At 38.0% G+C, this 27,628-nt stretch overlaps 2 protein-coding genes and 1 non-coding gene across 6 annotated transcripts; 1 reads left to right on the forward strand and 2 right to left on the reverse strand.

Moving 5' to 3' along the window:
• Positions 1-2,753: 2,753 nt before the first annotated feature.
• On the reverse strand, positions 2,754-20,161 carry LOC147874327 (uncharacterized). Of its 4 annotated transcripts, none has more exons than XR_015534266.1 (4): positions 18,912-20,161; positions 17,551-17,822; positions 13,533-13,680; positions 8,325-10,419 (listed from the first exon to the last, which is right to left on the reverse strand). XR_015534266.1 is itself a non-coding variant. In XM_087345564.1 (3 exons), exon 3 carries the CDS (start codon positions 4,816-4,818, stop codon positions 4,225-4,227), a length of 594 nt encoding a protein of 197 aa, XP_087201690.1. In that variant the 5' UTR covers positions 4,819-6,615; positions 6,783-6,889; positions 13,533-13,642; the 3' UTR covers positions 2,754-4,224. The 4 variants fall into 4 exon arrangements, 1 of the variants encoding a protein (XP_087201690.1); XR_015534264.1 differs by lacking the exon at positions 8,325-10,419 and adding an exon at positions 10,489-10,822; XR_015534265.1 differs by lacking the exon at positions 8,325-10,419 and adding an exon at positions 10,834-11,246.
• Positions 3,096-3,404, reverse strand: LOC147874328 (signal recognition particle RNA). Its single transcript, XR_015534379.1, has one exon.
• LOC147874329 (uncharacterized) lies at positions 13,564-27,530 on the forward strand. The gene is made up of 8 exons (XM_087345554.1): positions 13,564-13,661; positions 15,038-15,099; positions 17,694-17,853; positions 20,157-20,254; positions 21,108-21,301; positions 21,936-22,073; positions 25,770-27,315; positions 27,465-27,530. The coding sequence occupies exons 1-7, from the start codon at positions 13,609-13,611 to the stop codon at positions 25,833-25,835; spliced, it is 771 nt and encodes a 256-aa protein (XP_087201680.1). The 5' UTR covers positions 13,564-13,608; the 3' UTR covers positions 25,836-27,315; positions 27,465-27,530.
• The last annotated feature ends 98 nt before the right edge of the window (positions 27,531-27,628 follow it).

Below are 27,628 nucleotides of genomic sequence, written 5' to 3' on the forward strand. Positions count from 1 at the left end.
AAAGCCACTTGTATTTCCCACTATGAGTGAAGATGTTTTTCTTTTATGGGGGGGGGGGGGGGGGTACAGATGTGCAAAGAACGTGTCAGAATGGGCGACGAGATAGAACTTTGTGCTGATAAAGGATGGAGGAGTAATATTAACGTAATCCTTACTGGAGACGATGATGATGACCCAGGTACACGACAGTTGCATATCTCTTAATTTTTAGCAATATATTTTACAATCACGCACACGGAAGATCTTGAAAATGTTTGGGTACGTGCAGTGGAATTTATTTTTCACCGGAACGTGTCTGGAGTGAGTTTCGTAACATTCCGATCATCTTCTGTTCGTCTAGCAACATCCCTACAGTTTTGCTGAGAGGAATTTCGATAAATGTTTGTTCTTTTGCTAGGCTTTCGATATATATCGTTCATTGTCATAGCTATAGAAGCCATATTCGTCGGTAATCGAACACAGGACTTCTATTCGTGGTTATAGTCTGCGGGAATCTAAGTAAAGACACGTTTTCCGGAGTTTTGACAATCCTGTGTCTTTCTTCTGGTTTCAAGGAATAAGCATACCAAGTTTGGTACTACTCGGTACATCCGATCTTGAGCTACAAGAGGGCAAATAAAAAGTTGACAGTGGAACCACGGCTAATGTAACGAAATGTAATGCAATAATTCTTATATAAGATAAGTACTTGTGAAATTCTAAAACGTTTTTACGAGCATAAAATTATCTACTCTACGACGCACTTTTTCTTCAAGCGATTCACAGCTCAGCTCTTTCCGCAATAACAAAAGCAGATTGTTGACGGCAGTTATGAAACACAACGATGCCGAGTAAACGGATGACGCAACAATCAGTTTCTTAGGTAACAACAATGCACGCAGGAGTTCGTATAAAAGCTGACGTTTGTTCAGAAACTCAAAGCAGAATCACGTGATATGGATGCTGTGTATACAATTACGTCTCCACGGAGTACCCTGACAATGAAACAACGTATTACACACGATAGGAAAAACACCAATACATACATTAATGATTCTTGAGATCACTCTGTTTAGTGCACATACACACACAGAAACATGGACGCTGTCCATATTACATGCTCAAATGTCTTTTCAGATGACTCCACTGACTGAATGATCTGTCACACGCATCACAGGATATCGATGTAAGAAAACATGATTCTTCAGACAACTCTTCCAGGTGAAAGATTTATTACACACTTCACAGGAATATGGCTGCTCACCACTATGTACAAGTTTATGTATCTTCAAATCTTGATTCCGTCGGAACGACTTATTGCACACGTTACAGGTATATGGACGCTCTCTACTATGTGTGCCAACAGAATGTTTTACTGCATACAACACAGGAATAGGGATGTCCCCCATCATGCTTAAGTTCATGTTCATTCTGAGGACTCTGCTGAAGAAAAGAGAAATGAATTGTGATAAAGAATGAGTTTGAAAGCAACATGTTAGGTTTTTCTACCAAATCCCATTACATGACCAAAATTTAGTGGAACGTGTGCAAGAATTTGAAGTCCACATCGCAGTTTACAACAGTTAATTCACTGAGGTATGTGAAGTAATCTGGAGCCCCTGACCTCAAACTTCAGCCCCCAATTTAACATCATACTCAAACAATAAATGCCAAGTCACTCAAGTCATGTTGGTTCTTACTCTGTACCAGGTTGGATCTGAATTCCATACTAAACACATTTTTTTACACAGTGGGATAGCTACATGTAAATTTGCTGGTTCAATCACTTGATGGCTACTTATAGGAAGAAATTAAATATTTTGTAGCCTTGAATTCAACCCATGGTCTTCAATCACATAATGTGTTCTAACTTTGAATGGTAGGTCACTGCATTAAAAGGTAAGCACACAAACTTGGCAAATATATTACTCTAGGTGCAGTGGGATAGGAAGATGTCAATTTGCTAGTTCATTTAGTTCCTTGATACTTGTAACAAAAAGGTGGGTTTCTTGTCAGACCTGAACACTGATACATATCAAATGGACTCCTGAATGACAGCATGGTACTTATGAGGTTCAAAAAAAAAATTCCCTAATGCTGGGAATAGAAGAAAAGTCACTTATGCCAACTATCCCTGGATTCTCATCCTATATCATAACATACATACCCAAGTTCTTTGTATCCAGCCAGACTTGTTATTAGAAAACCTATAGCAAAATGATTGGGCTTCCTGCAACGGGCAAGCAAAAAGGTAACCAATCAGAGTCAAAGTATCAAGAAGTGGGGATATATGAAGTCATGATTTGCTAATGCGAATGTAAATTCAAAAAATTAACCTAAATAAATAAACCAGATTTTTAGAAATGTTTTGACTGACAACAGGAACCTTTCTCTATTTTTCACTAAGAATTCCAGCTTATCTTCATGCCTTAATAAGTAACAGAAAACAAACAAAATTTACTGTTCAGACAAAGTGATGTGCAGTCTACAGTAATAATGACTGTTCCAATAAACCACTTTCCAAACTTTATAGTTGAACTACTAAGATGACCACGTCTTACAAATTTTAATTTTTATAAAAACGTATTTCTACCAATATAATTAGCCAGGTTTGGATTCCATATTTTGGAGAAATATAAATAGTACTTTCCAAACTGAACCCCCCCGAGGAGGTGATTGCCATATTACGTTACTGAGGCCACGATCGTCCCAGGCCGGGAGGTGGTACGGCTTGGGGAGGGTAAAGCGGTGAAAAGTAATAGAAGAAAACCAAATGAATTTACTTCGAATAATCGAAGTATATTATTTAATGAAAAATATTTAAATATAAAATAAACAGAATCAAGACACCTTTCAGGGCTCAAACTCCGGCTGGGTATCCGACTCCAGAGACCCAACTAAACCCCCACAAACCCTGACTTGCCTTTCGACTTTCTCCTCGAGTCGTTCTCTCTCCGGCGGACACACACAGACTGTCCTTCTGCCCTGCTGTCTCATCAGGGTCTCGATGCCGCCGACTCCAAAGACCCTAGAGAGGGGAGATAAGCCACTTCGAGCCATGAGGCATGGCTCATCCTCCCCCCCTAAACTGCTCCCTGGGCCGGGGTTGTCGTAGTAAACGTGCCGGTAGCTTGGATCGCCGGTGACTTCAGGTCTGCCCCAAAGCAGCTCCCACCTTTCATGCGCGATCCCATCACAACTCCACGGGACTTTTCTGGCTGTTGAGTTTCCTCTCTGGCCCGGTCCAGCCCTAGTTAACCAACCTGAGCACCCCGGGCTCCCCCAGGGTGTCCATATTGATACCGAGCTTCAGCGCGGTCGTCCAGTCAAATTGGCATGCAGCAAACTAGATCTCCAAGCCATAAGTCATTACCAGCACGTCGGAGCCCTAGCCCTAGCTTTCAGCTTCGTAGTGGGCAGTTTCCTTATGAGAGCAGGGCGCTGAAAGTGCATGTACTCAGAGACGCCGAGAGTCACGACTGAGAATACCCCAAAAAGAAATTACAAATCAATGTGCTTGTGGTACAACACCCAACCGGAACGCAAGCCTCAATTGGTGTTACAATGGAACATACAGAATGGTATTCTGCATAAACAAGGAACAAGAATGTAACTTCACAAAAACAATGTGATAACTTTTCACAAACATCTGAGTGCCCTCATATAGCATTTATACAGATCGAAAGAGAAGTTTTTAACATTATAACCAACTTCGTACATACAAGATCTGTTATACAAACATTTCACATTGAAACTTTACTCCTCATTGATGCAAATCAACACATACATCACAGGTTTCAAATGTTTGCATCTCCAAGACATTACGAATACTGCACTTGGTTTTATCTCCATCCCTTTTGTCACTTCATATTACACCAAACCTCTTCTCTTTACGTGAGGCTGGAATTTTCTCAGCAAGGACAAGCGGATTCATTTCCACTCCAATGAGTTCATCCCCAGTCAGCCAATCCACATGAACCGGATGCTTATATTTTCCTTGATTACAACATCTCGCCTCGAGGACCGACACAACAATGCCAAAGGCATTTTCATACAGTTATGACATATTCATTCAATACTCTACAGCACTATATCTAAACATCATATCCATAACACTCCCCAATAGTAAATATTATATCTATTACATGTCCATACCTTACTCTACGGTACTTAAACTAGACACTATACCTATAACATGTTCGTACAACACTCTCCACCTAAATACCAAACTAAACTAAACTAAACTTAAACTGAACTTAAACTAAATACCAAATTTATTATAACTATGACGGCCATCCTAAGATCTATACATGTCACACTATCATTACTTACAATATACCATGCCATGTGTATAGAGAACCTGTCCCCTTGCATGGCAAAGGGGACGAGGGGGTCTGTGTGTGTCCATCGGGCAGTCTTCTCCGGGTAGTCTACACATCCTATTGTTTTGGGAAGGAGAGCCCAAAGGATTTCTTTTTCCCCAACTATGCCCAATTTGAACAGTGAATTGGCCTTCATCAGAAAGTTCACCAATGCCTTTGGCGAACTGCCATCCACCACGTCGACAGGACGAATGGATTCCTCCACGGGCATTTCCCCACCAACAGAAGGGAGCCCTCCAGCTTTAACCTCAGCCAACTTAACATCAACGGGATATTCAGGTCCCCTTACTTCCATGCGAATCGCCGAGATCTCCCGTTCCTCCTGTGTTCGCAAGAACGCGACGAAGCGGGATCGAAGCTCGGCAAGAGGACCAGTGGCATCCACTCGATACCTCTCACAGAGCTTCGTAAGGTTCTCCTTACTGAGGTCGTAGACCCAGCCAATTGTCGGAGCCATGAGAGAGAGAAGAGAAAAAAACCCACCAAAAACAAATAAATAAATAATTAATTAATTCCACCAAACCGCAACACCCAGTGGTCTAAAGCAAGGCCCATCCAACGCCCCACCTGACAAACTTGCCCGCTAGCACGCTCAAATACAAACAAGCGCTAGCACTGGCAAGGACGGCAGGCCATAACAGAACCTGTCTGTGCCACACGGTGTCCTAATAGCGCGTTCACCACAACACACTTAGGACCTACAAACCGTCAAAACCGTTGGAATCCAAAAGAAAACTTCCGCAAACTAAATTTCCGTTCACCAAATTTCCGAAACCACGAAATTTCCGAAACCACGAAATTTCCGAAACCACGCTCTGCTACCATTTTGAACCCCCCCGAGGAGGTGATTGCCATATTACGTTACTGAGGCCACGATCGTCCCAGGCCGGGAGGTGGTACGGCTTGGGGAGGGTAAAGCGGTGAAAAGTAATAGAAGAAAACCAAATGAATTTACTTCGAATAATCGAAGTATATTATTTAATGAAAAATATTTAAATATAAAATAAACAGAATCAAGACACCTTTCAGGGCTCAAACTCCGGCTGGGTATCCGACTCCAGATACCCAACTCAACCCCCACAAACCCTGACTTGCCTTCCGACTTTCTCCTCGAGTCGTTCTCTCTCCGGCGGACACACACAGACTGTCCTTCTGCCCTGCTGTCTCATCAGGGTCTCGATGCCGCCGACTCCAAAGACCCTAGAGAGGGGAGATAAACAACTTCGAGCCATGAGGCATGGCTCAAAACACATATTATTTAACATTTCCACATTCAGTGAATTTTAACATACTGCAGTCTTTATCCTCATAAGACAGTGTCACTCTGTAGATAAACATGTATCTTTCTTCCACACCTCTTCTCAGTTTTTCCCATGTTCTTTCTATGTGACACATCTCTTGTAATTTGCTGCACCCATCTTTATTTCTCCCCTTTGGGAGCTTGTCCTTTAATTTCATGTTCAAAACATTTAGTAAAACTATCAAACAGTGCACAATATTCCATGTAATTATCACCGTCCTTGTCAGAAATTACAGTGTCGCCAATGAATCTAAAATCCCAGATATAATGTAAACTGCGAGTGTAGATTTCACTCCACATCACTTTTGGGAAGTCTCTTCTTACACCACAAAGCCCCACTCTCCCCTACTGACTGGCACGCTGCAGTTACACAACTTTCAAACTTAACGACAAGATGAATGACACAATAAACAACAAAGTTTTTCATAGTGTGGATTTCAATTTTTATTCTTTCAGTGATATCACTTATGATGAGAAGAAGGCAAATGGGAATACATAATACATCCATCCTAAATAAGATCTACTCTGAGTACAATCTGGTAATTCAGCATACCGTAATAAAACTGTCACTTCCTTACTTCAGAAGGATGGGGTAGAGCCTGAGTGTACTGAGAAAACAAACACAGTGCTTTGATTAAGTCTGTAGAATAATTAGCAGGATCTACGAATGTCTGAAGATTGTCTGTGATACCATTCATAAGGTAGATACAATTTCCAAATTTATTCATCAGAAGGGACTTTTTTCATTTGGATGGACTGACACACAGAGGACAATTGACACTTTAATGGATATACCTCCTGTTCATCTTTTATAACTGGAAATGTTATTGCCACATGGTGTTCTTCAATTTCCATATCTGAGACATCCTCAGCTTTTACACTGATGACCTGATTTCCATCCTGACAAGTCTCACTGTCTGAATGAGGTTCATCTTTCACCGAATCCATACAGTTCTGTAAAACCACCATACACATACACAATTATTATGTTGCAGAAATGTTGTTTTTATAAAACAGTTACCATAAAACAGAAGTACATTCATGCATGCATGTATGGACACATTTGTACATACACTCAAACAGATAAGAACCACAAATAATTTGGTTAAAAGGAGGCTTACCTTCCAGTCATCCTTTATTATGGGAAAAGATCATTTCTCACGTAAAAGGAATCGTCTTCAGTCTGAACTTCCACATCATTTTCTATCTTGATTTTATCAATATTCTGCTGTAAAATTATAAGTTAAACATAATTCCTTGAGATGATATGCAGTAAATGCAGGTATAAACTGGATGAGATTCTACAATAGAATATTCTGGAATAGAATATGGGGTGACCTCAAGCTGATATTGAGTACATTCAGGATAAAATTGAATCTCACAAATTTTTTTCACATAATAAATTTCCAGAATATAAGAAACTGCTATAATGTTATGTGCAGCAAGAACATTCATTAACCTTGTGTTGATGAAACAAGAAATTTACTGGAGTCTTACTGTAGTGATGCCGAGGTACATAGCCTCTTACACAAGCATCTCACATTCAACCCCCATAGATACATACGAGGTGCGATCGGAAAGTTTCTAGACTGCGCCTATAAAAACCCGTACACTTATCTCAGGTATTAAATTCATCCATCACCCTCGAAGTAGTTCCCCTGGGAGTGAACACAACGATCCCAGCGCCGCTGCCAAGCCTGGAAATCTTTCTTTGTCAGCCTGTCAAGCACCATCTGCGATTCTGCCTGAATCTCTTCTATCGTCTCAAATCACCTTCCCTTTAGCTGAATTTTCATCTTTGGGAAGAGGAAGAAGTCACACGGCGAATAAGGAGGGTGCGGGATGACGGCCATGGTGTTTCAGGCCAAAAACTGCCGAACTTTGAGGGCGGTGTGCTCTGGCATGTGGAGTTCTTCCTTTAGAATCAGCTGACAGGTCCCATAGCCTATCCCAACAATGTCGCACAAGTCGTTGATGGTACGACGTCGATCTTCGTAACATTTTCGGGCGTTGTGCTCGAAGATGGTCGTCCAGAACGCTCGTCATCATTGACAGAGGTTCGGCCATTTTTAAAACATGAATGCCACACAAAAGTTTGTGCACGACCCATTGTGGACTCCCCAAATGCTTGCTTTAGCATTTCATAGGTTTCCGTAGCCGTTTTGGCGAGTCTTTGGCAAAATTTGATGCACACGCCATTCCGAAATCGCAGGAGGGTCGGTGAACCTCTACACCTTCATTCAATACATTTATCCATACACACATTACAATGTAATAAGTATGTAGTATAGCAAAGGGACTTATGTTCATAGCCTCTCACCACAAGATTTCATAATACAGTGAAGCACAAAGAATCACCAGAAGATTAAACTCTTCTTCCAGAATTACCAAAGTCGCACTTCGCAGCAAAAACATTTGTGCCCGTACATGAAATTTTCAGTAGACTGATACATGACATTTGAGAGCAGAGTTTCTAACTCTGTTTCTTCAGAATGATAAAAAATGAACAAAAATTAAATTCCTTCAGAGGTAGGACATATTGTGGTGGTTTATCTTGCCATACTGTCACAGTTACTAAGTATGACATTCATATAATCTTGTCAAATTTGTAAAGGCTGCAGATCACTTTTATATGCATTCTTTGCACAATGTATCAAAATGCAGAGTTTGTATCCATCCATCTGTTGAAGCTTGTTCTCCAAAAGCAGGATCTACTTCACAAAATTTGAATGAAACTTTGTGTTTGGTGTTTCTCTAAAACTTCAGACACTATTTTAGTTTTTGTAACAATTAGTCTAATAAGTACCCTAATTTTCATGAACCTTAATATTTTCTGAGAGGAATCACCATACAATTATCTGTACATAAACAGCTTTGTCATGATCATAATTTTCTTGAAAACACTTGGTTATAGATGCAACTGTTGTGTAATTTAAAATTCAGTCTGTTGGGTTGTCTAAATTATTTCTACAAATGTCATATTAATTGCATTTTAATATGATGAATGTGTTGCTTGAATTCACAACCTCATGAGGTAAAAGAACATATTTGAGACAACTCTGTTCACATTCACCCGCTCCTAACCCCAAGCATGAAAATTTTTTGATTTGTTTGTATTTATAAGTACATTAGTCACCTCAATGTAAAGCTCACTACAAAATAAACAGAAATATATGAGATCTGGTTTCAGACTCACATCAGAAATGTGTTCCGTGGTATGCTCAATCCTCACAGTACACATTCAGATAACTGGAGAAAAACACAATTTAAACAGTTGACATCACAACTTCCTGGGCATAAACTTGCTTCTTTTACGCAATACACAGAATTATCATGCACATACTATCTGAAGGCGTTTGACTACTGATACAGTGTTCAAAATTTATCTTGGAACAGAGATATATTCAATGTAAATAAAGTCTAATTGTAATTCTAAAGCTATGCTGACTTTATTTAGAACACATTACACTTAAGTCAATTAACAATTTACTCTTGTAGTCACTGCTCTGATATCAGCCCTCAAAAATTAGAGTTGTAATAGTGTGTCAAGCATTTTACCCACCGATTATATTTATGGGGTTCATATTATTCTCGGATTACAAAATGATTATTTCCTTACACAACAACAACAACCAACAGATCTTTGTAACATTGAGAAATTGGTTTCTTTGCAGTGGGAAGTGAATGTTACATAGTGAAGAGGATGGTGATCAAGTGACTCATATCAGATTTTGTGAATTTTTCCTATTCTTTGTATGACATTGTGTTTAAACATTATGACATTCTCCTGCATGCTTAAAATTGTATTATCAATTTTTCAGTTAACATAATCCCACAAGAACCTTTTTCTTGTGAATTTACACTGCTATATAAAGTTATGAATTAAACACAAAATCTAAACAAAGTCTGAAGTTTCCTGATAATGGTGCATTAAAATATATAAAATTATTCTATTTCACTTACTTCATCATCCAAATTATAAACTAAACTATTCTGAAAAACTGGATTCTGCTTCTGTCAACAGATACAAAAGCAAAAGGGGATAGAAATCCTATCTTTTGGCCCTCCTGCCTAAGACCTGCTCCAGATTAGAAAAAAGAAAGAAAAAAGAATTGTATCCTCCCTCTTCAATACTGGAAGATTAGAGCAGAATTCAGCTTCCAGACACTGTGGTCTTAGTATTTAATAATTCAGAAGATGGACAATGTGCGAAATTGCAATTCTGCACATTATACTGCACAATCACCAAAATACTTTAGACTCTGATTAGATTTCTTGTTTTATATTCAGAGTCCTGTAAAGCAGTATGAATTCACAAGAAAAATGGTTCTTGAAGTGTTGCAATAAATAATACAAAATTTAATACAGATGAAAGAAAACACTGTCCTGATTGAAAGTTACATTCTTCTATCACTCAAGGTTCAGACACAGCCATGTGCACCAGTCTGGCCTCTGACAAACCCCCACGCCCAAAGCACACATCTTCTGTAGCAGCTAACCCTTTGACAGCGTGACAGAGTTCAAATATTTTGTATCAGCAATAACAAAAGAAAATGATATTCACAAGGAAATTAGGAGTGAGATTGGATTACAGAAATGCTTGCTACTTCTCAGTTCAAAATATTTTGTCTTCCTGTTTGATTTCCAAGAACGTAAAGATTAATATAAAAAACAGTAATTTTACCTGTTGTTTGTATGGGTGCAAAACTATAGTCTCTCACTTTGAGGAGAAGAGGGCGTTGATGAGGATAATTGGGCCTAGGACAGAAACGGATAGGGCATAATGAAAACTGCATAATAATGGGCTTAATAATTTGTAAGGTAAAAGACTGTTTGTGATTTTATTTTGTACAATTACAGAAGAGGTTCAGATATTCCTACACACCTTCCTTGCCAACTTGTCAACAGGGATAAACATGTATGGATTTATATTCACACGAAAATTTTTAAATAGAATTCTGTAAAGCTGAAGGATTCTTGAGTCTAATGAAGGGAGAGTGGAAAAAAGAGAAATGAAAAAAATCTGTTCATGCTATCCCTTTCCAAAATGTCGGCTTGAAATTGCTGTATTCTGCATAAATGTCACTGTAGATTTTAAACTTCCACATTCAATACATATCAGATGTAACTTATAGTAGTCCATTTGTAACAAATACTGAGTCTGTAAAAGAACAAAGATTCCAGCACACAATATATTTTGTATTATTAACAATATAAAATTAAATCTGGGCGCATTTCATACATTCATCATCTCCAGGCCGTTATGGAAACATTTTTTGTTGTGAAACAGAGTTGTATGCAACTTTCCATTGTGTATAATTTTGCATTACAAGAATTTAAAAAGTAAGTTTAAAATTGCAATCTGTGGTCTGACAATTAACACAATATTATAAATTTATTCACATGGAGGCATGCACAATTGTTGGCTCTCTGGGACACAATAAGTGTGTAAACATTTCTTGATGTCTTCTTGCGCATGAGACACAGTCTGAAGGACACACGTCCAACATTACAGTCTCCAATACAATACTCTACACTACACACACACAGCTGACATCCGTCAGATGGTGACTCCTGGAAACACGCTACAAAATGAATACACACATATTGTGCTGTAGATTATTATTTGAATATGGTCTATAGGTAATTATTTTGAATAACTGAACTTATAATTACAAATTTATATGTTTAATTATATGACTGTGTGTTATTTGGTTTTATATGCACTTACATTAATACAACTTGTAATTTTTAATTTTTGAATCTAAACTTAATTTTATGGACTAAAGATGGTCCAGAATGACTGAAACATGATACCCAGAATTTAACTATACTCTGATGAAAATGATGATGATATATTTTATGTGACAAAGTTTGTTCCTTTAAACATCACAGGCTGCAAGAAATTGATATTAGAGTCTTCTTTGGTACAAAACTTTACTAATTCCTTTACAAAATGGGACAGTGATCCAATATCAGCTATGATATTTACACTTCTATTTGCACACTAACTGGCATAAGATCTCAATTTAGAAGTATATAAATTAACATTATTTTCCTTACAAGGGAATAGTCCAATTGGTCAGGTCATAGCCTACCCTCAAATTTTTATAATTTACAGAGCACATGCCATCTAGTAATTATTGCACCAAAAAATGAGCTGCCAAAACACTGTACAAGGGTGCACAAAATGTGTCCAAAATTTGAGTGTGCAGTGAAAATTCACACATGACAGCACATGTCCAACAGCACTGCAGTATTTCCTGTTGGGCTAGGCGCTTGTAAGAATGTGGAACACTTAAAAAATGTCTCTCACACACTCACATATATCACAAAACAACCAGAGTTGACAAAATGCATATGATAAAACTATCTACAAATATTTGCAATACACTTGTCTCAGAAACGTGCAACATGTTGTTATGTTGATCAACATCCTATGCTTTTTAGTTCCTATATAGAATTAATGTTGTATATTTATTTATTTATTGCATGAGTGATTTATCAAGTCTTTCAGAAGCTTATCAGTGCCTTTTGACTTGACTAACTGGACTACTCCCTTATAAGACATTTAGAAGCGCAAGCAACTTGCTTTGATCTCTGGAGTATCAGCGTGCACACTCTAACCCTAAATACCATTTCAAGATTAAACTTCCCAATTATGGGCATAACTGAACTGACTATTGTTTGTTTGTCATCAGTCTATTGAATAGTCCTCCATTTTCTCCTATCTTGCGCCAGTCTCTTCATTTCCACATATTTCTTACAGCCCACATCCTCAAAAATCTGCGTAACATATTCCAATCTTTGTCTCCCCCTACAATTATTCCCTTCAACTGTTCCTTCCATTACTAAATTAACCAATCCTGGGTGCCTCAGAATGTGTCCCACCATCCTATCTCTTCTTCTGGTAAGATTTTTCCATAGACTTCTTCATTCCCTATCCTGTCTAAGACCAGCTCATTTCGTACTTTATCAGTCCACTTAATTTTCAACATCCTTCTATAGCACCACATTTCAATGATTCTGTCCTTCTCCTTTCTAGGTTTCCCACCGACCGTGTTTCACTTGCTGATAGCGCTGTGCTCCAAACATATAACTTCAGAAAAATCTTTCTTAATTCTAGGTCAATGTTTGACACTAGTAGACTTCTTTTTTTGAAGAAGGCTCTTTTTTGCTTGTGCTAATCTGCTTTTAATGTCTTCCTTGCTTCATCCATCTTTTGGTATTTTGCTTCCTAAATAACAGAATTCCTTCAATTCTTCTACTGTGTCTTTCCAAATTTTGATACTTAAAGGATCATTATTCTCATTTCTGCTGCTCCTCATAACTTTTGTCTTGATACTGTTTGTCCTTAAGCCGAATTGCTCACTGAATAATCTATTCATACCATTCAATAATTTTTCTAAATCTTCTTTCTTTTCAGCCAAAAGGGCAATATCATCAGTGAACCTTAACATTGCTATCCCCTCCCCTTGATCCTTTATTACTGTCCTGAACTTCTCTTTCAGTTTTCCTTCATTGCTTCCTCAACATACAACCGCAGAAATGTGGGAGTCTAAAATGTCACTTTTGAAGAACCCGGGAGAAAAGCCGATCACAATGCCAATTCAAATGATTGATAGAACTACCAAAACCGGAAGAAGTTCATCAATTCGCGAAAGATGGCGCAACGAGCAAGTGCTCTCCTCTGCTTATAGTAATTAGAGTACTCCATAGAGTGCATCCGCTACCGCATTATAATATTTAGTAGTAACAACATGGATATTAAAGATGACGTAATTGTTGTTTTAAATTTTATCATCACAAAATTTCGAATTTAAGGAGACATCTAATATTAACTTAAAATATATTTTATATAAATTAATTACCAAGATTAGTTTAAATCCTGCTGTTTATTAGTACTCGACTCTTATTGGATGATTGAGCATCGCTGTGATTGGTGTGATGTACCAATACATTCAAATGCAAACGGACAGAACATCTAGCTACAAGGACTGGTGAGTGTTGCTTGATTTTCTGAAAAATAGTTGTCATTTTAAGCATAATTCTCCTTATTACGGTAACATCCATTATCCAGTTATACCTGGATAATAAATTGATGAGTGAAAATGGAAGGTTTAGTGTTAGATGCAAATACCAAACATGTTAAGTACATGGACATTAAAGATGATGTAAATGTTGTTTTAAATTTTAACATCACAATAATTATAATTTAAAGAGACATTTAATATTAGCTGAAAACATGTGAAATGTACTCCGTCTTATAATACGTAAAACCAAATATAAGGTAATCGTATCCGACCATATCGTCCGCATTAATGCAAATTAACATCAACGTTAATGAAAGTATTTGAGCAGTAAATTAAATCACATAGTAGGCCTGTAAAATACATTATATATTTATGTAATTTATGCAGTACTGAAATGCGCAAAATTTACAAGAAATAATTCTATTTAATTTACATCAAAGTATAGTATAACCTTATTGCCTGACTCATTATTCGGAGAGGGATTAACTTGTATGCTTGTAGCACCAATAATATTCGTATTTGTAAAACGAACGTCGCTCCCATTGCTTGCCTCATCACAAGTATTTGGTCATGATGCATTGGTCAAAATCCACATCCACCCCTCTTATCTCATTGATGTATGTAATAAGTCTTTAAAGAATAATATATAATAGAATTTTGTATGTCACAATTAACAGGGTAATACCTCCATAATTATTACAATGATACTCGTCCCCATTGTTAAAAATTGGGCATATCAAACCGTCCATCTATTCTGATGGCATTCCTTCAGGGACTCTTATCGTAAATATTAATTTATATATTCTAACAAATAAGACTTGACCTCCATGTTTTCTTCATTTGTCAGTAACAGGGTCTTCACTTGAAGCCTTATTATTTTTGTAATTTGAATATTGCACTTCCTCTAAAGCAGGATCATCAAGGGCTGTGCAGTGCAGCATGTTTTATATTTTCATTATTTCTTTCTGCATTTACATCATTCTACTTAAGGGTTCTTCAGATCACTCAGCCCTTGTCTAGAGGGCACGAGAATATGACCTATTTAAATAATTTGGTTAATACCATCCTGACCTGGTGATTTGCAGGTACCTTTGTAAATAAACTTACAGTAAAACCAGGTACTTATAACCATTAAGTTATTCATTTAGGCAAACTGAACTAATGGATTACCATTAACACTAGTTTCATTACATATGGCCTATTTACCCTTAACATGTGATACAAAGATAATAATTGTATGTTAATTTGGTGCTAAGTTTCACAAAAGTGTCATTTTTTTAAATACAGACAGAAGTATGTTGGCTGAATTTAATCGCTGACTCTGTTCTCTTTGTGTGTTCTAGTATACATACTGCAACAATGGAAGATTTAGATGACTTAATCAACAGTGTCCTGGATGATGAAGGTAAGACCTCTCTCCTCCCAAGAAAGTAAAGATTATGATGTGTTTCCTCTGCTGTCATTTTTATATTTTAACTTTGCTGTCTTATAAACAGCAATTATTGAAAATGTTTTATTATTTGGGCTCCTGTTTAGGACATGTTGGATTGTTTGGCAAATTTGTACAAGTGCCTTCAGTACAAAAGGTCATCAAAATTACTCCATTGGTTTCCAAGTCATAAAATGACAGCACGAGACAACCTTGTGGTCCATTTATTTCTACAACTACTGCTAATAACATTCTTGCATCAACGCATATCTACTTGGCAATTTATGTTCAACATCTTACCTGGGAAACAATTTCAATCCTGTAAAATATCCATATTTGCCAATTTTTTACAAGAAGTTTAATGTGCAGAAAACTTGAAAAATCCCTAATATCCAATTTGATGGAAATCCATTCAACTGTTCCAAAAGTTCCTTATGAAAAGTCATGAGAAAGCAGTTTTACAACATTAGTGGTTGGTCACGTTAAAAGGCAGCTTTACAATAAAGTGAACATGCTCTATATGGTCAGCTTAAGATTTAATTCAAGTGTTATTGTGCATTTGAGCCCATAATGACAATTTAATTTTTTCTTTCTTTCTTAATTTGCCATCTTTGACCAGAAGACTTAATGATACTGTAAATATTATGGGCAGATGAACTCAGAAGGAGATTGCATTAAAGTGGTTTAATTTATTCAAGGTATGCGACTTGTACATCTGTTTGTTTTTTCTCATTCTATATACATAAGCCTATTCCCTAAATATTTTGGGACTCCTACCTCCATAATGTGACCTTATATTAAAATAAGTTGAGATTGCATTAGTATAATAAAAGTGTCATTTATGACTATCATAAGACTTTTGACAGAGGGGTTGATCCACAAGTAACTACATAAAATTTCACTCATCTCTTAGGTCAAATTTCTACCAAGAAATGAAAACAAGTTGGATGGAAGGAAAAATTAGCAAGTACTGTTGTTGGGACACTGTTACTTGCATCAGATACACCAAAACTAATAAGTTAGTTGCTTTATGGAAATAACTTATCAGATAGACAGAAAATACTGAAATATAAAAATCGTGTCTATTCAAAATTTGTAAATGTGTGCATTCAACTTATTTTAGTTACACAACTCTTGAAAAGCTTTCTTATAAATCAGGAACAGTATCTCTTATGGAATCAAAATGTTTGTTGCCGTTTACCAACAGCCCACCCCTGGACAGAAACGTGAGCCAGAGAAATTCAATAATACTATTTACATATCATTTTCATTATCCTCCCACTTCCACGAGGTCACTTTCCTTAAGGTTTCCAACTAGAATTGCATGTATTTGTGCATTTCTCATCTCTACCATTGTCAGTACTATCAATTTTTGGACAGAATGAGGCAAAATACATTAAAAAAATCTTATGATAAGATGATGAGCTCACACCAACATCCATTAGGTTTTGTTCTTTAAACAATACTATAAATGGGCATTACTAGAAAACATTTAATTTTGTAAAAATTCTGTTGTGACACCATCAACTGTTTCTTTAATATTTCACTACCTATTATTATTATTACCTAATATTAAGTTGGCCTAATTTAGACACAGATATTACTACAGTGGGATAGTGTCTGAATTGTCATATATTAATCATCTTTGTCATCAATGTGTGCATCTACAGACCACCAATGCCAGTCCTTGCCAGAGCTACGAGGCCATATGAAACAATGCTACAAAGCACATGGGAGAAAAATCAATATCGCTAGCCATTTGTTGTGTACATTGTGGTGCATATACTAAAGACATAGAAGAACCTTGTAGTGTTTCTCTACATCTACAAAATCATCTGGTGGTTGTAACTGATCTGTGGAATTAAATATAGTCAATTCTAATAATCTTAATTGTTTTGAAACACCGAGTAAAAACACTGTGTGATCATTACAGTGACAGATTATAAATGCCCATCCAGCATAAAGTCAAGGACCGCTATTTTTGGCAGCCTATGACTGCTTATTTGCATCTACTTTTATATTTGAGGGCCACATCCTCCTCAATCTTCAACCAGAGGAGGCGTCATATGTGGTGAAAAGGGACCTATGAAATATGTTCATATGGTGCAGTACTTAATGGCTGCAGTTGAGGGAGCTTGTAAAATAAACTATTCAAATTTATGTCAGTAGGACTGCAAGAGGAAATTGGTCTTTATCTGTAAAATGTCATCCAAGGAATAATTTTTCCTGAGTACTGTGTGCATCAATGCATGTTTTATTACCTGAATACTACTGGAATAATACTAGGAAATGTGTTCGTTATGGCTGAAACTGACCAGTCATTTGAAACACAAAACTCTTGTCTCTTACTCACAGTTCAGATATTCTCTGTCATACGGATGTTAGTGAGACCTCATTCAGATATGTTAACACAGCATATTGTATTACTTAAGATTTGTATGTCTGTAACTCTTCAGTGATCTGCAGGGCCACGTACGTTGGAGACGGCCATGTTCTATTATACTGTTGACCATATTCTGATTCTTATAGGTTTTACACTATGTTATATATGGATTCCACTTTTCTTTCAGGAAATTTTAAGATCACAGATTCAGACCAAGATAAGAGACACGTAGGACAGGCGCAGAAAATCACGCGCCCCCCAAATGCCTTCCTGGTCTTCGCCAATGATTGGCGAAAGACACTGGCTGCCCTGTATCCTGGGGAAAAAAATAAGCACATTAGTGTGAGGTAAGTTTCTAAACAAAATGTACTTCAGGACAATTACTTGTTAATAATTTAATGTGCAGAGCATTTGTGAATGACAAATTGTTTTCAAAGTCATTCAAATTCAGCAGACCTATTATTTGAGGTTTCTGATGAGCGTATTTAGCTTGTGCCTTTTTTGGTGAAAGATGACATTATATCACAAAATCTTTTACATGAATCGCATTCCACTGTACTTTTTATTTCCATAATGCTGTCACTTGGGAAACAATTTAAAAAAGTGAAGATAATTGACAACATAACAAATATAAATTAGGAACATGTTTTTATGACTTTATGTTATGTTCAACATTGACCGGCCTATAATGAATTCTAGGGCTACTACCCACGTAGTTCGTTTACTGGAGTAAACACCAACGTTTTGAGAATACAGAGTACTCTGAGGAGGCTGAAGATGGTTCTCAAAACATGTGTCCAACCTGAACACATACACTCCTTTAAAAGAAACAGCTTTTGTGTAATGTAAAAGAAGTTGTGCAACTATTATGGTTTTTACATAAGTGTTGGCAGCATCTCTAGCCACATCATGTATCCCTCCTCTTACTTACTCCAAAAAGTTGAGTCCTTACTGAGAAGCCAACAGTCACTCAGGAAATTCCAAACACTTAATGGAACCTGAAGGTTTATAACCATGTTTAGAAGGGCCATATGAATCCAGTCCATGCCATTCCATCCTTGTCTAGGTCTGCATAGTGGTCTCGTTCCATTTGGTTTACCTACCAAGACTATCTTCCCAATGGGGGCTACAGGCCCTGCCCATCTCATCTCTTTATGCAACCTCCAGCATCCTAGCATTTTGGCACATTTGGGTCCAAATATTCTCAAACACCCTCAGTCCACATTCCTCCCTTAGTGTACATCAACCTTGACACCCAAAGAAAAGGAATGGGCAAAATCAAGGTATTGTATGTTTTAATTGTGCAAGTTTAGATAGCTGAGTAAAGTTTCTGAACGGAATGGAACCTATCTTTCGGTTACATTAACTGGCCAGTTATCAGGAATAGGCACCTTACATACCATACCTCGGCGAGAAACGGAATTGCTGTTCAAGATGGTATCCTGTTCTGTGACCAAGTATAAATCGTGTAGGCTGTACATTTGATCGATAGATGAGGTGGTTGACGTATTTCTACGTGAGTAAAGTACGGTTGGCACTACTTTTTGGCGCTCCGGTCATATGGAGCTTTTCAATTGCTTATATATACAGTGGGGCCCCACGTGTTTAACAGCTGAGTCAGAAGTGCGTCCGCAGCCATTTTCTCGTCTAGCGTTTGTATGCTCCGCGTCTGTATTTCTGGCAATTTTTCAAAGTTATTACATACTGTATACGGTGTAATTACAAATATTTTAAGGTATTTTAAATTAATTTAAGGTAAGCAATGCGTGTACTTCTGATATTCATTTTACATTCATATCGTTATCTTATGCCTATTACTATTGTGCAGTTGTTATATGATAGTGTAAACATCTTATTAGGCTTTGACATGCATTTACAAGTGAAAAAAGGCCAAAATCCGATTTTCGCAGTTTGGCGGGGGTCTGGTCCCTAACCCGCCGTATATGCGGTTCCCTACTGTACTTAAGGTGGTTGGAACGAGGGTTGCTTAAAAAGTCATGACAACTAATTTTTTGGGGACAAACACGTTATATTGAAGTAAGTCCAAAATATACATATGAAAGGGCACGATATACTCCTCCGATTGGCGTAGTCAGATCAGGCAGGTGTGAATGGTTGTAGGTATAGTAGGCAAGAAAAAATGACACGTTACGGAATGACCTTTTTTTCGTTCTTTAATCGTCGAAAAATTCAATTGTGATTAAAAAAATCAGTGTGAGTCAAATCACAATTCTTACATTAAGACTAGCAACCTTCAAAGTAGTGTCCGAGTGTATCAAGTACTCGCTGCCAACGACGAGGAAGACGGCGAATACCATCAGCTTCACCATCTTCAAATCTTGCCGATCTGCGTCGGAAATATTCTCTCTGCAGAATAACTTGCGTCATGCAATTAGGAATGATCGTCCTGAACTGCTTCACAATGTCATCGTCCTTCACTACAATGCACACTGGGTAGAGTATGCATGAGGTGAATTTGAAATTGGATATCTTATTTCCATTTACTGAAAATGTTCTGATCGTCGAGAACAAGTGAAACATTTTGTGCGCTCTCAATCACCACTGCCTTTGCCTTTACCCAGCTGCAACCCTTGATGTTCGTCCTGCAACCTGCCTGTATTCTTACAAGTTTCACTTTTTCTATTTGCAGACTTGGCTGTATGTGGAGGTCAATTCAAAAGAATGACAAGGAAGAGTATTTTGCTCGAGCCCGCCAGGCGGAGGAAGAGCATAAGAAGAAATATCCTGGTAAGTAATTCTCTTTTAATGTCAATAAGCAGCAGCTGTCTTATACGTCAGAAAACTTCCAAAAAATGTACCCAAGAATTTTGAGAGACATCACCGATTCAGATATATTTGGGATTGACTGACCTGTTGCTGAGTCTTTATTCTTCAGTAACATGCTTTATGATTTGAGTCGATCATAGTTGGAGTGGTAATAATCAGCAAAGGTACAGACAGCTTATGTATTTTTTGTTTTCCTGCTACGTCTACACTGCACCAAAATCCAGAATATAATCATCATCCTCATTCCCACCGCCGTGAAAGCCTCAAAGTCATGTGGGTGTGTACCAGTTGAAGAGACTTCAACCTTGATACTGAGGCAGTACGTAACACGGAAGACCTGACTGTAAAGTGTTATTAATGTTTGCTTCATTTTAATATTTGTAATGGAAATATTAATTTTGTATTATCAGGAGCTTTCACGGCGAATAAGTAGATGCAACGTTTCGGAGAAAGGTACTTTCACAATCTTCAGGGCTGTAGTGCTATGCGGGGAAATGGAGATATTTCTATTAGACGACGAGAAAGCTGAGGAAAGCTGGAGACAGTTTCTCCGAAACGTTTTCATCTACTTATGAGTCAAGGCAACAGAACCCAGATATCGAAACGCATCGAGATGTTATAATATTAAAATGGAGTAACTTAAACATTTAATTCTGCAATTAGATATGATCAAAATACATTGTATTGTTTCTGTTGTTCTGTAATACATGATTTATGAATGTCACTGATTTTTCTTCTCTGATGTCAAATGACGGGATCAGAAACAACCGTGTACGGAATGCTGTCATCTGAATGTCATTCTTTCCGGTTTTAGATTATGTCTACAATCCCAATGTGGCCCGGGAACAGAAGATTCTCAGAAAAAAGGCCCAGAAAAAAATGTTGCGACGCCAGTCTGCTAAGCGACGCCAGTCTGCGAAGCGAAGCGTCAGCAGGGCGAAGACCAGGAGAGCCCGTGAACATCAACAGGCAGAGACAACAGGCGGAGGACGTGTCACTTCATCAAAGGTAAGAAGTCGTCATTGCACTTGCCTGACATCTGTCGCTTACACATGGAAAACAAACGAGTGAGGAATGTCAGAGGTGAAAAATGACTGCTGTAAACTCTGGATTATCGGGGTGAGTAGTAAAGTAAGTCTGCCCCTGTTTGTAAGAACGCATCGCAGTTGAATTTATTTAGCAGATTCCACTACTTAAATCCCTAAAACTCTGCCCTAAGTTTTAAACATTAATTCTGTATTTTAAAAAGAAACTGGCCGTTGAAAGGAAAGACATGTTACAAGTAGTTTATATTTATATGGACATTAAATATACACAGGTCGCCATTTTACTTGACCTACGAGAATTGCATCATTTCCTGCTTGAGCACTGAAATCACCTGTAATTAAACATTTATTGCTCTTAACCATTTCTGTTGGGTTTACATCAAAACCCTCTGTCACATTTTCATCACATCCCATTTGGGAAGAGTGCATCTGCATAATATTCATCACATTCACTGCAATCAAGGCTGAGACTTTTATCATTCTGGATATAAATGTGCATCTGATTCTTTATTGTCAGGGTCTTCTGACGTCGTGCTATTATATCGAATGTCGTATCAATAATTTAAGTTACAAGAATTTTGCTTAATTCGTTGCAGCCCACTAATCCATCATGCTCAGGAGGCAGAATGGCCGACGACCGAAATGTTCCTGAGCCATTTGATGATGACTTTGGTTTAGCAGGATTTTTGGACGCCAGCGAGGATGCAGAAATTCAACAGTTTATTGACGATGAGGTTAGTGTCAATTCTCCTTTTGATTACAACAATTATTTGGGCCCAACATAAATTTCTGAAAGCACTAATCTATGTAAATGGTGTAGTAAAATGTGTTTAAGAGAAAATTCAAAATGGCAATTTAACTACAGTGAAACCTCGATGCATCGTTTTCGGCGGGGGTGGGAAATAAAAACGATGAATGCGGGAAAACGATAGATGCGGGAAAGCATTAAAAATTTAAAAAAAACAATGTTTCTCTTTCAAAGTTACTTCTTTTTACCAAAAAAGTCTTTAGTGGACAACTGGTTTGTCGAAACTTTACGTTTTAGACCAAACAGAGCACTTTCCACGTTCAAAGTGTTTTCCTCGTCACGTTCACTAATATTAAGCGCATAAAAGAACGACTTCACTTTCGCCAATGCAGCGTGTGCTTCGGCAAAACTCGGCAAAGCTTCGGGCTCGCATTCGTCGTCTCCCTCTTCCTCACCACTCCAACCCCCTTTGCGGACAATAACAGGAAGAATGGAAATACTATTACTGCCGAACTCAACGAAACGTAGCTGTAGAAGACCCTGAACCGCTGGAAACGAGATGAACCAGAAGAATGAAAAGTGCCGCCAGCCTTTCCTTTGTACTTGTAATAAAAGCATTTGTGAAGAAATTCACACTGCACATGCCATCTGGCATCGCTGGAACGAAATATGAGTGCACCCTAATTAAAATCGTAAAATTTCTGACAATGAGCACCGCCATTCACTCCAATATCACCCCTGCACCGCTGACCCTCATTCCAAAAGAATGTGCTGGTTGGGCGACATAACAGGTTACCGCTACTGCGTATTCCAAAAACATTGTGCGTCTTTCGGTATTAATTTATCTCAAAACCCAGCATTTTAATTTCTCAGAAACGATCATTGCGGGAAAATTGTGGGCCGGGACTAAGATTTTTGAACGATCGATGCGATAAAACGATAGTTCGAGGAACGATAGAAGCGGGAAAATGTAACATTATTTTATATGGGATGTATTCGGGACCGAACAAAACGGACGATGCATCCGGGAAAACGATAGTTCCGGGAACGATGGATAGAGGTTTCACTGTATACAGTTAAGAAATATCTGAACATTCGAGCACATGATGATTTTGTAGGTGTATTTTTAATTATGTGTAATTGTTAATAGAATTGGCTTTAAAATGGTCCTTTCGAGCTTCATTTCAATATGTACTTTCACTTTCAATGTCCCTGTTGAAAACAAAAACTACAAATTGACGAACTGGGATTTTGAATTGTTTGGTGGCAATCTCAAAGGACTCAAGGAACATTTATCCAGCAGAATTATTTGGGATGTAAGATAACTTTCCCTGAACATTTAGTAAAGTGAAACACAGAAGAAAATATAAGTGCAACGCCACTGCACATTTTTGAGCAGATTCAAGAACCTATTTTTAGCCAAATTAAACTCGTTTAAAATCTTTGTATCCACATCTAGAAATACGTATTATAGAATAAAAGAACCTGGCAAGGCGTGAGGTATAAGCCAGTACTTGCCTAATTATCACACAGAACTAATTACACGCTCACAGTTAATTATTGCCACAGAAAATGCCCACCACAGAATTACTGACCTGCCTCTCATTTAAAAGTATTGCCTGGATCTACGTCCAACCCCACCCTTGGAAGTCTTCGTTTGTTTCCTTCTGCTCATCTGTTCTTGTTGAATAAGTTTTTCTATGTAAGGCTTCCTTCGCTTTTCTTTATTTGTTAAATATGTCTGATGTTTAAGTTTTTGCGTCCCTATTCAGAGGCCAACTCTTCTTGGTCAGTCAACTTTCTACGTCCAATCCCACCTTTGCAAATCTTCGTCTGTTTTTCTACGTGTGTCTTTAATATGGTCTCGTTTATCAATGTAAGTCTTCTTTCACGTTTCTTTATTTCTTAAATAGGTCTGATGTTGTACTTCTTTATGTCGCTGTTAAGAGGCCAACAGTTTTTGTTCAGTCAACTTTTTACGTCCAGCCCCACCCCTGCAAATCTTTGTCTTAAAATCGATCAAAAGTCAGTTTTCATAATACTTTCGTAATCATAATATATCGAATAAGTATCAGTTTACCTTGTAGGAGTTGTTAGAGTTGGCATTTCAAATACTTGATAACTCCTTCTTTCACTTTTCTGATGTTTTATGCCAGATGTCGGTCAATTTTTAATAATGCGACGTGCTGCTTCTGGAGCACTGATAATGCGACTGGCTTGGTAGTGAAGAGTTATTTGTTTACTTGGCATTGTTGTCTTGTACTTGGCATTGTTGTGTTCCACAACAATGCCGAGTAAACAAATATAAGGTGATATTGTTGATGACGTCATTTTTTGACGACAAATTGGTTGACAACAACGACTAATCACAAATTTTTATAGTAGAAGATTGCAAGTGATTATGAGCGTTTGTGGAATTTTCCAGATTGTGTAGGAAGCATTGACGGGAAACACATCCGCATAAAATGTCCCCCTAAATCTGGCTCCATGTTTTATAACTACAAAAAAATGTTCTCCATCCATCTTCAAGGCATCGCAGACGCTAAATATAAATTTATAACCGTGGATGTAGGAGCATATGGAAGAAGGAGCGATAGTGGTGTTTTCATGGAAACTGGTGTCTATCATCATTTGGAAAATAATTCATTCAACGTACCACCCAATAAACCACTGCCAGGAACAAATGTTAGTGTGCCTCATGTATTGCTTGGTGATCAAGGATATCCATTAAAAGAATATTTGATGAGACCGTATCTTACTGGAAACAATAATGACCACGAAACTGAGATTTTCAATTATCGCCCGAGTAGAGTTAGACGCTCAATCGAATGTGCCTTCGGAATCTTAGTAAGCAAATGGAGATGCCTCAAGACGGAACTACAATTACATTCAAGTCACGTTGATACTGTTGTCAAGTGCGTTTGCTTATTGCACAATATCGTAATCGATACAGAAGGAATAAGTGAGTCTGTATTATCAGATACCAACGCAACCCATGAAAACAATGATAGTGACCAGGCCAACTCTACAAGACGTTTCAATCGGTCATCACGGAGACCTTATGAAATTCGCGATGCATTTAAACAATATTTTCTTATCACAAATGTACCTTAAAACTTTGTTGGTTACGTTAATTATTTCAGAAATGACAATTCAATTGTTAACACACTGCATGATGGTTGAATTAATAATTAATTATAATGTGTGATGGTTGTATATCTGTGTATGTTAATAATTTCAATACTTACTTGTAGTTTCCAATGAAGTGGCGATCTCAATCCACAGCTTCCGAGCTACATCTCTATTATGATACTGACCACATCGCGGATCCCACAAACTTCTTCTTTCCTGCACCAAACTTATCAATTTTTCACAGTCCATCTTTATATCTCTCACATGAATCATACATGGGCCGAAAAAAACAAACTGATTTGAATTCGCCCGATCACCGTCCGACATCTGCTATAACCGGCCGATGAGATCGGTTGCACTGAGACCATGCACGTGCCTTCCAACTGGTTTGAAAAGATTGGGCGAGTTCGGCCAAAACGACCGATGTTAGTGCCACTGTGACCACAGCCATAGAGATCGCCTTCCACGAGATATTTGCCGCATGTGTTTCCATACTTGTTCCCCATTATTCCAGTTCATTTTCTGATTCAAATGTTTATTTCCTTTCCAGATCCCAGAATTGGACGAAGATCTATTTGCATCAATTATGGAAGATCTGAAGTGTATACCAGTATAGAATAGTCAATTATATAAATAGTTAAATTATTTTAACTTCAATACTTATATTGTTTTTAGAAAATTAGTTGAACATTTTTTTGTTAAATTGTTTTAGTAAATAGTTTAGTATTTTTAAATAGTTAAATTGTTTAGTATTTTGTTAAACTAGGGCAGAACGCTCCTTTCGGAGCTCCTCGGAGGGGTTGGTCAAGTTTTTAAAAAGCAACGAACCCCTTCGGGGGGGTTGGTTGCGTTTTAAAATCTTGTGTAAGAAACTAAACTAAACCCCCCGAATGGAGGGTTAAAACACTTGACCAACCCCCTTTTTCGGGGGAGATTGATCAAGTGTTTAAAAAGCAACCAACCCCCTTTCGGGGGGGTTGGTTGCGTTTTAAAATCTTGAGTAAGACACTAAACTCGGCATTTTTGTGTTGTACTCGGCATTGTTGTGTTGTACTCGGCATTGTCGTGTTCCACAACAATGCCGAGTTTGTTTATACTCGGCATTGTTGATGACGTAATTTATTGACGACAACGAGGAATCACAAATTTTTATAATAGATAGATAACTTAATTGTTAAGATTTTGTTAAATAGTTTAATTATTTGTGGTTTGTTAAATAGATTAGTTTTATTAAATAGTTAAATTGTTTCCTCCTGAAGGTATCACCACCTTGTCGAAGGCAAATAAATTTTGCTGGGTGAGGAGGCTTGCGTGCTCAAATGACCCTTAGGGCTATGCCGGCCAGAGCTTCGGCTCCTAGTAGGGTCACCCATTCTGGACAGGTCTAAGGCGATGAGCCAGACTAAGAGTGATACCCTGGTCCTCCAGGTTGGGGGTTGGGCTTGGGGTTAACAACCCCACCCCGGAAAACAAATATTGTTAGGATACTCTCAAAGGAGCCTCGGATGGATGGATCATTTGGTAATGGACCTGGGAAACGTTCACGGACTCGGAAGCGAACTGCGACATTGACCGTGGCCACATGGAATGTTAGAACCATGATGAAGGTAGGAAAATTGATGGAGGTGCTGAAGTATGGGATGGACATGGTGGCATTGGAGGAGGTGAGGTGGAATGGACATGGCAGGGTGGATAAAAACGAAGCTATTTAGGTTTTGAGCCTTTAGGAGACAGAATATGCAAGATAAGGCCCAAAGGACTCTTCAGAAACTTGTCTTTTGTTTCAGCTTATGCACCCACGGAAGAGGCTAAAGAATAGTCTGATCATCAAAAGCACTTGTTTTCGAGGACCATGTGTGTTGGAAGGTGGTGGGAGAAGCTGTGGAGTAGGGAAGAATGGAGGGAAGGAGGAGACGTCGAAGGCGGAGGAAGAGATGGATGCAGAACTTGGAGGAGGACCTGAGGACCATGTGGGTTGGAAGGTGGTGGGAGAAGGTCTGGAGTAGGGAAGGAGGAGAGCAAGTCCATCTACCGCCACCTCTATATATTTGTGTAATTTGGAGATTCTGCATGGATCACAGGAGTCGGTGTTTCAGGTTAGTATGTGCTCTGTGCCTTGCTGATTCTCTTTTGTCATTAACTGTTGTTTCCTGTCTGCAGTTGAAATTCTTAAGTTGGGAAGGAGTGCGTTACTTGTTTTGTACTTCAAACTGCAATGTTACCGACATCTTGTCCTTACTTGCAGTCAGGAGATCGCTTTATTCAGCCGCGTGCTGGCAAGAGTTGGCGCATCAAGTTTCTCATGAACACAGTAAGTGTTTTTCATTAAGTTATGATTTTTGTGATTTTATAAGAGTAGTGGATAGATGAAGTGAGTATGCTGTGCTCAGGATGAAATCAATTTATGTT

The sequence above is a fragment of the Zootermopsis nevadensis genome, unplaced genomic scaffold (assembly GCF_977971745.1).
Source record: "Zootermopsis nevadensis isolate Lab colony 2312 unplaced genomic scaffold, Znev_1.0 Znev_ptg000009l, whole genome shotgun sequence".
Classification (NCBI taxonomy): domain Eukaryota; kingdom Metazoa; phylum Arthropoda; class Insecta; order Blattodea; family Termopsidae; genus Zootermopsis; species Zootermopsis nevadensis.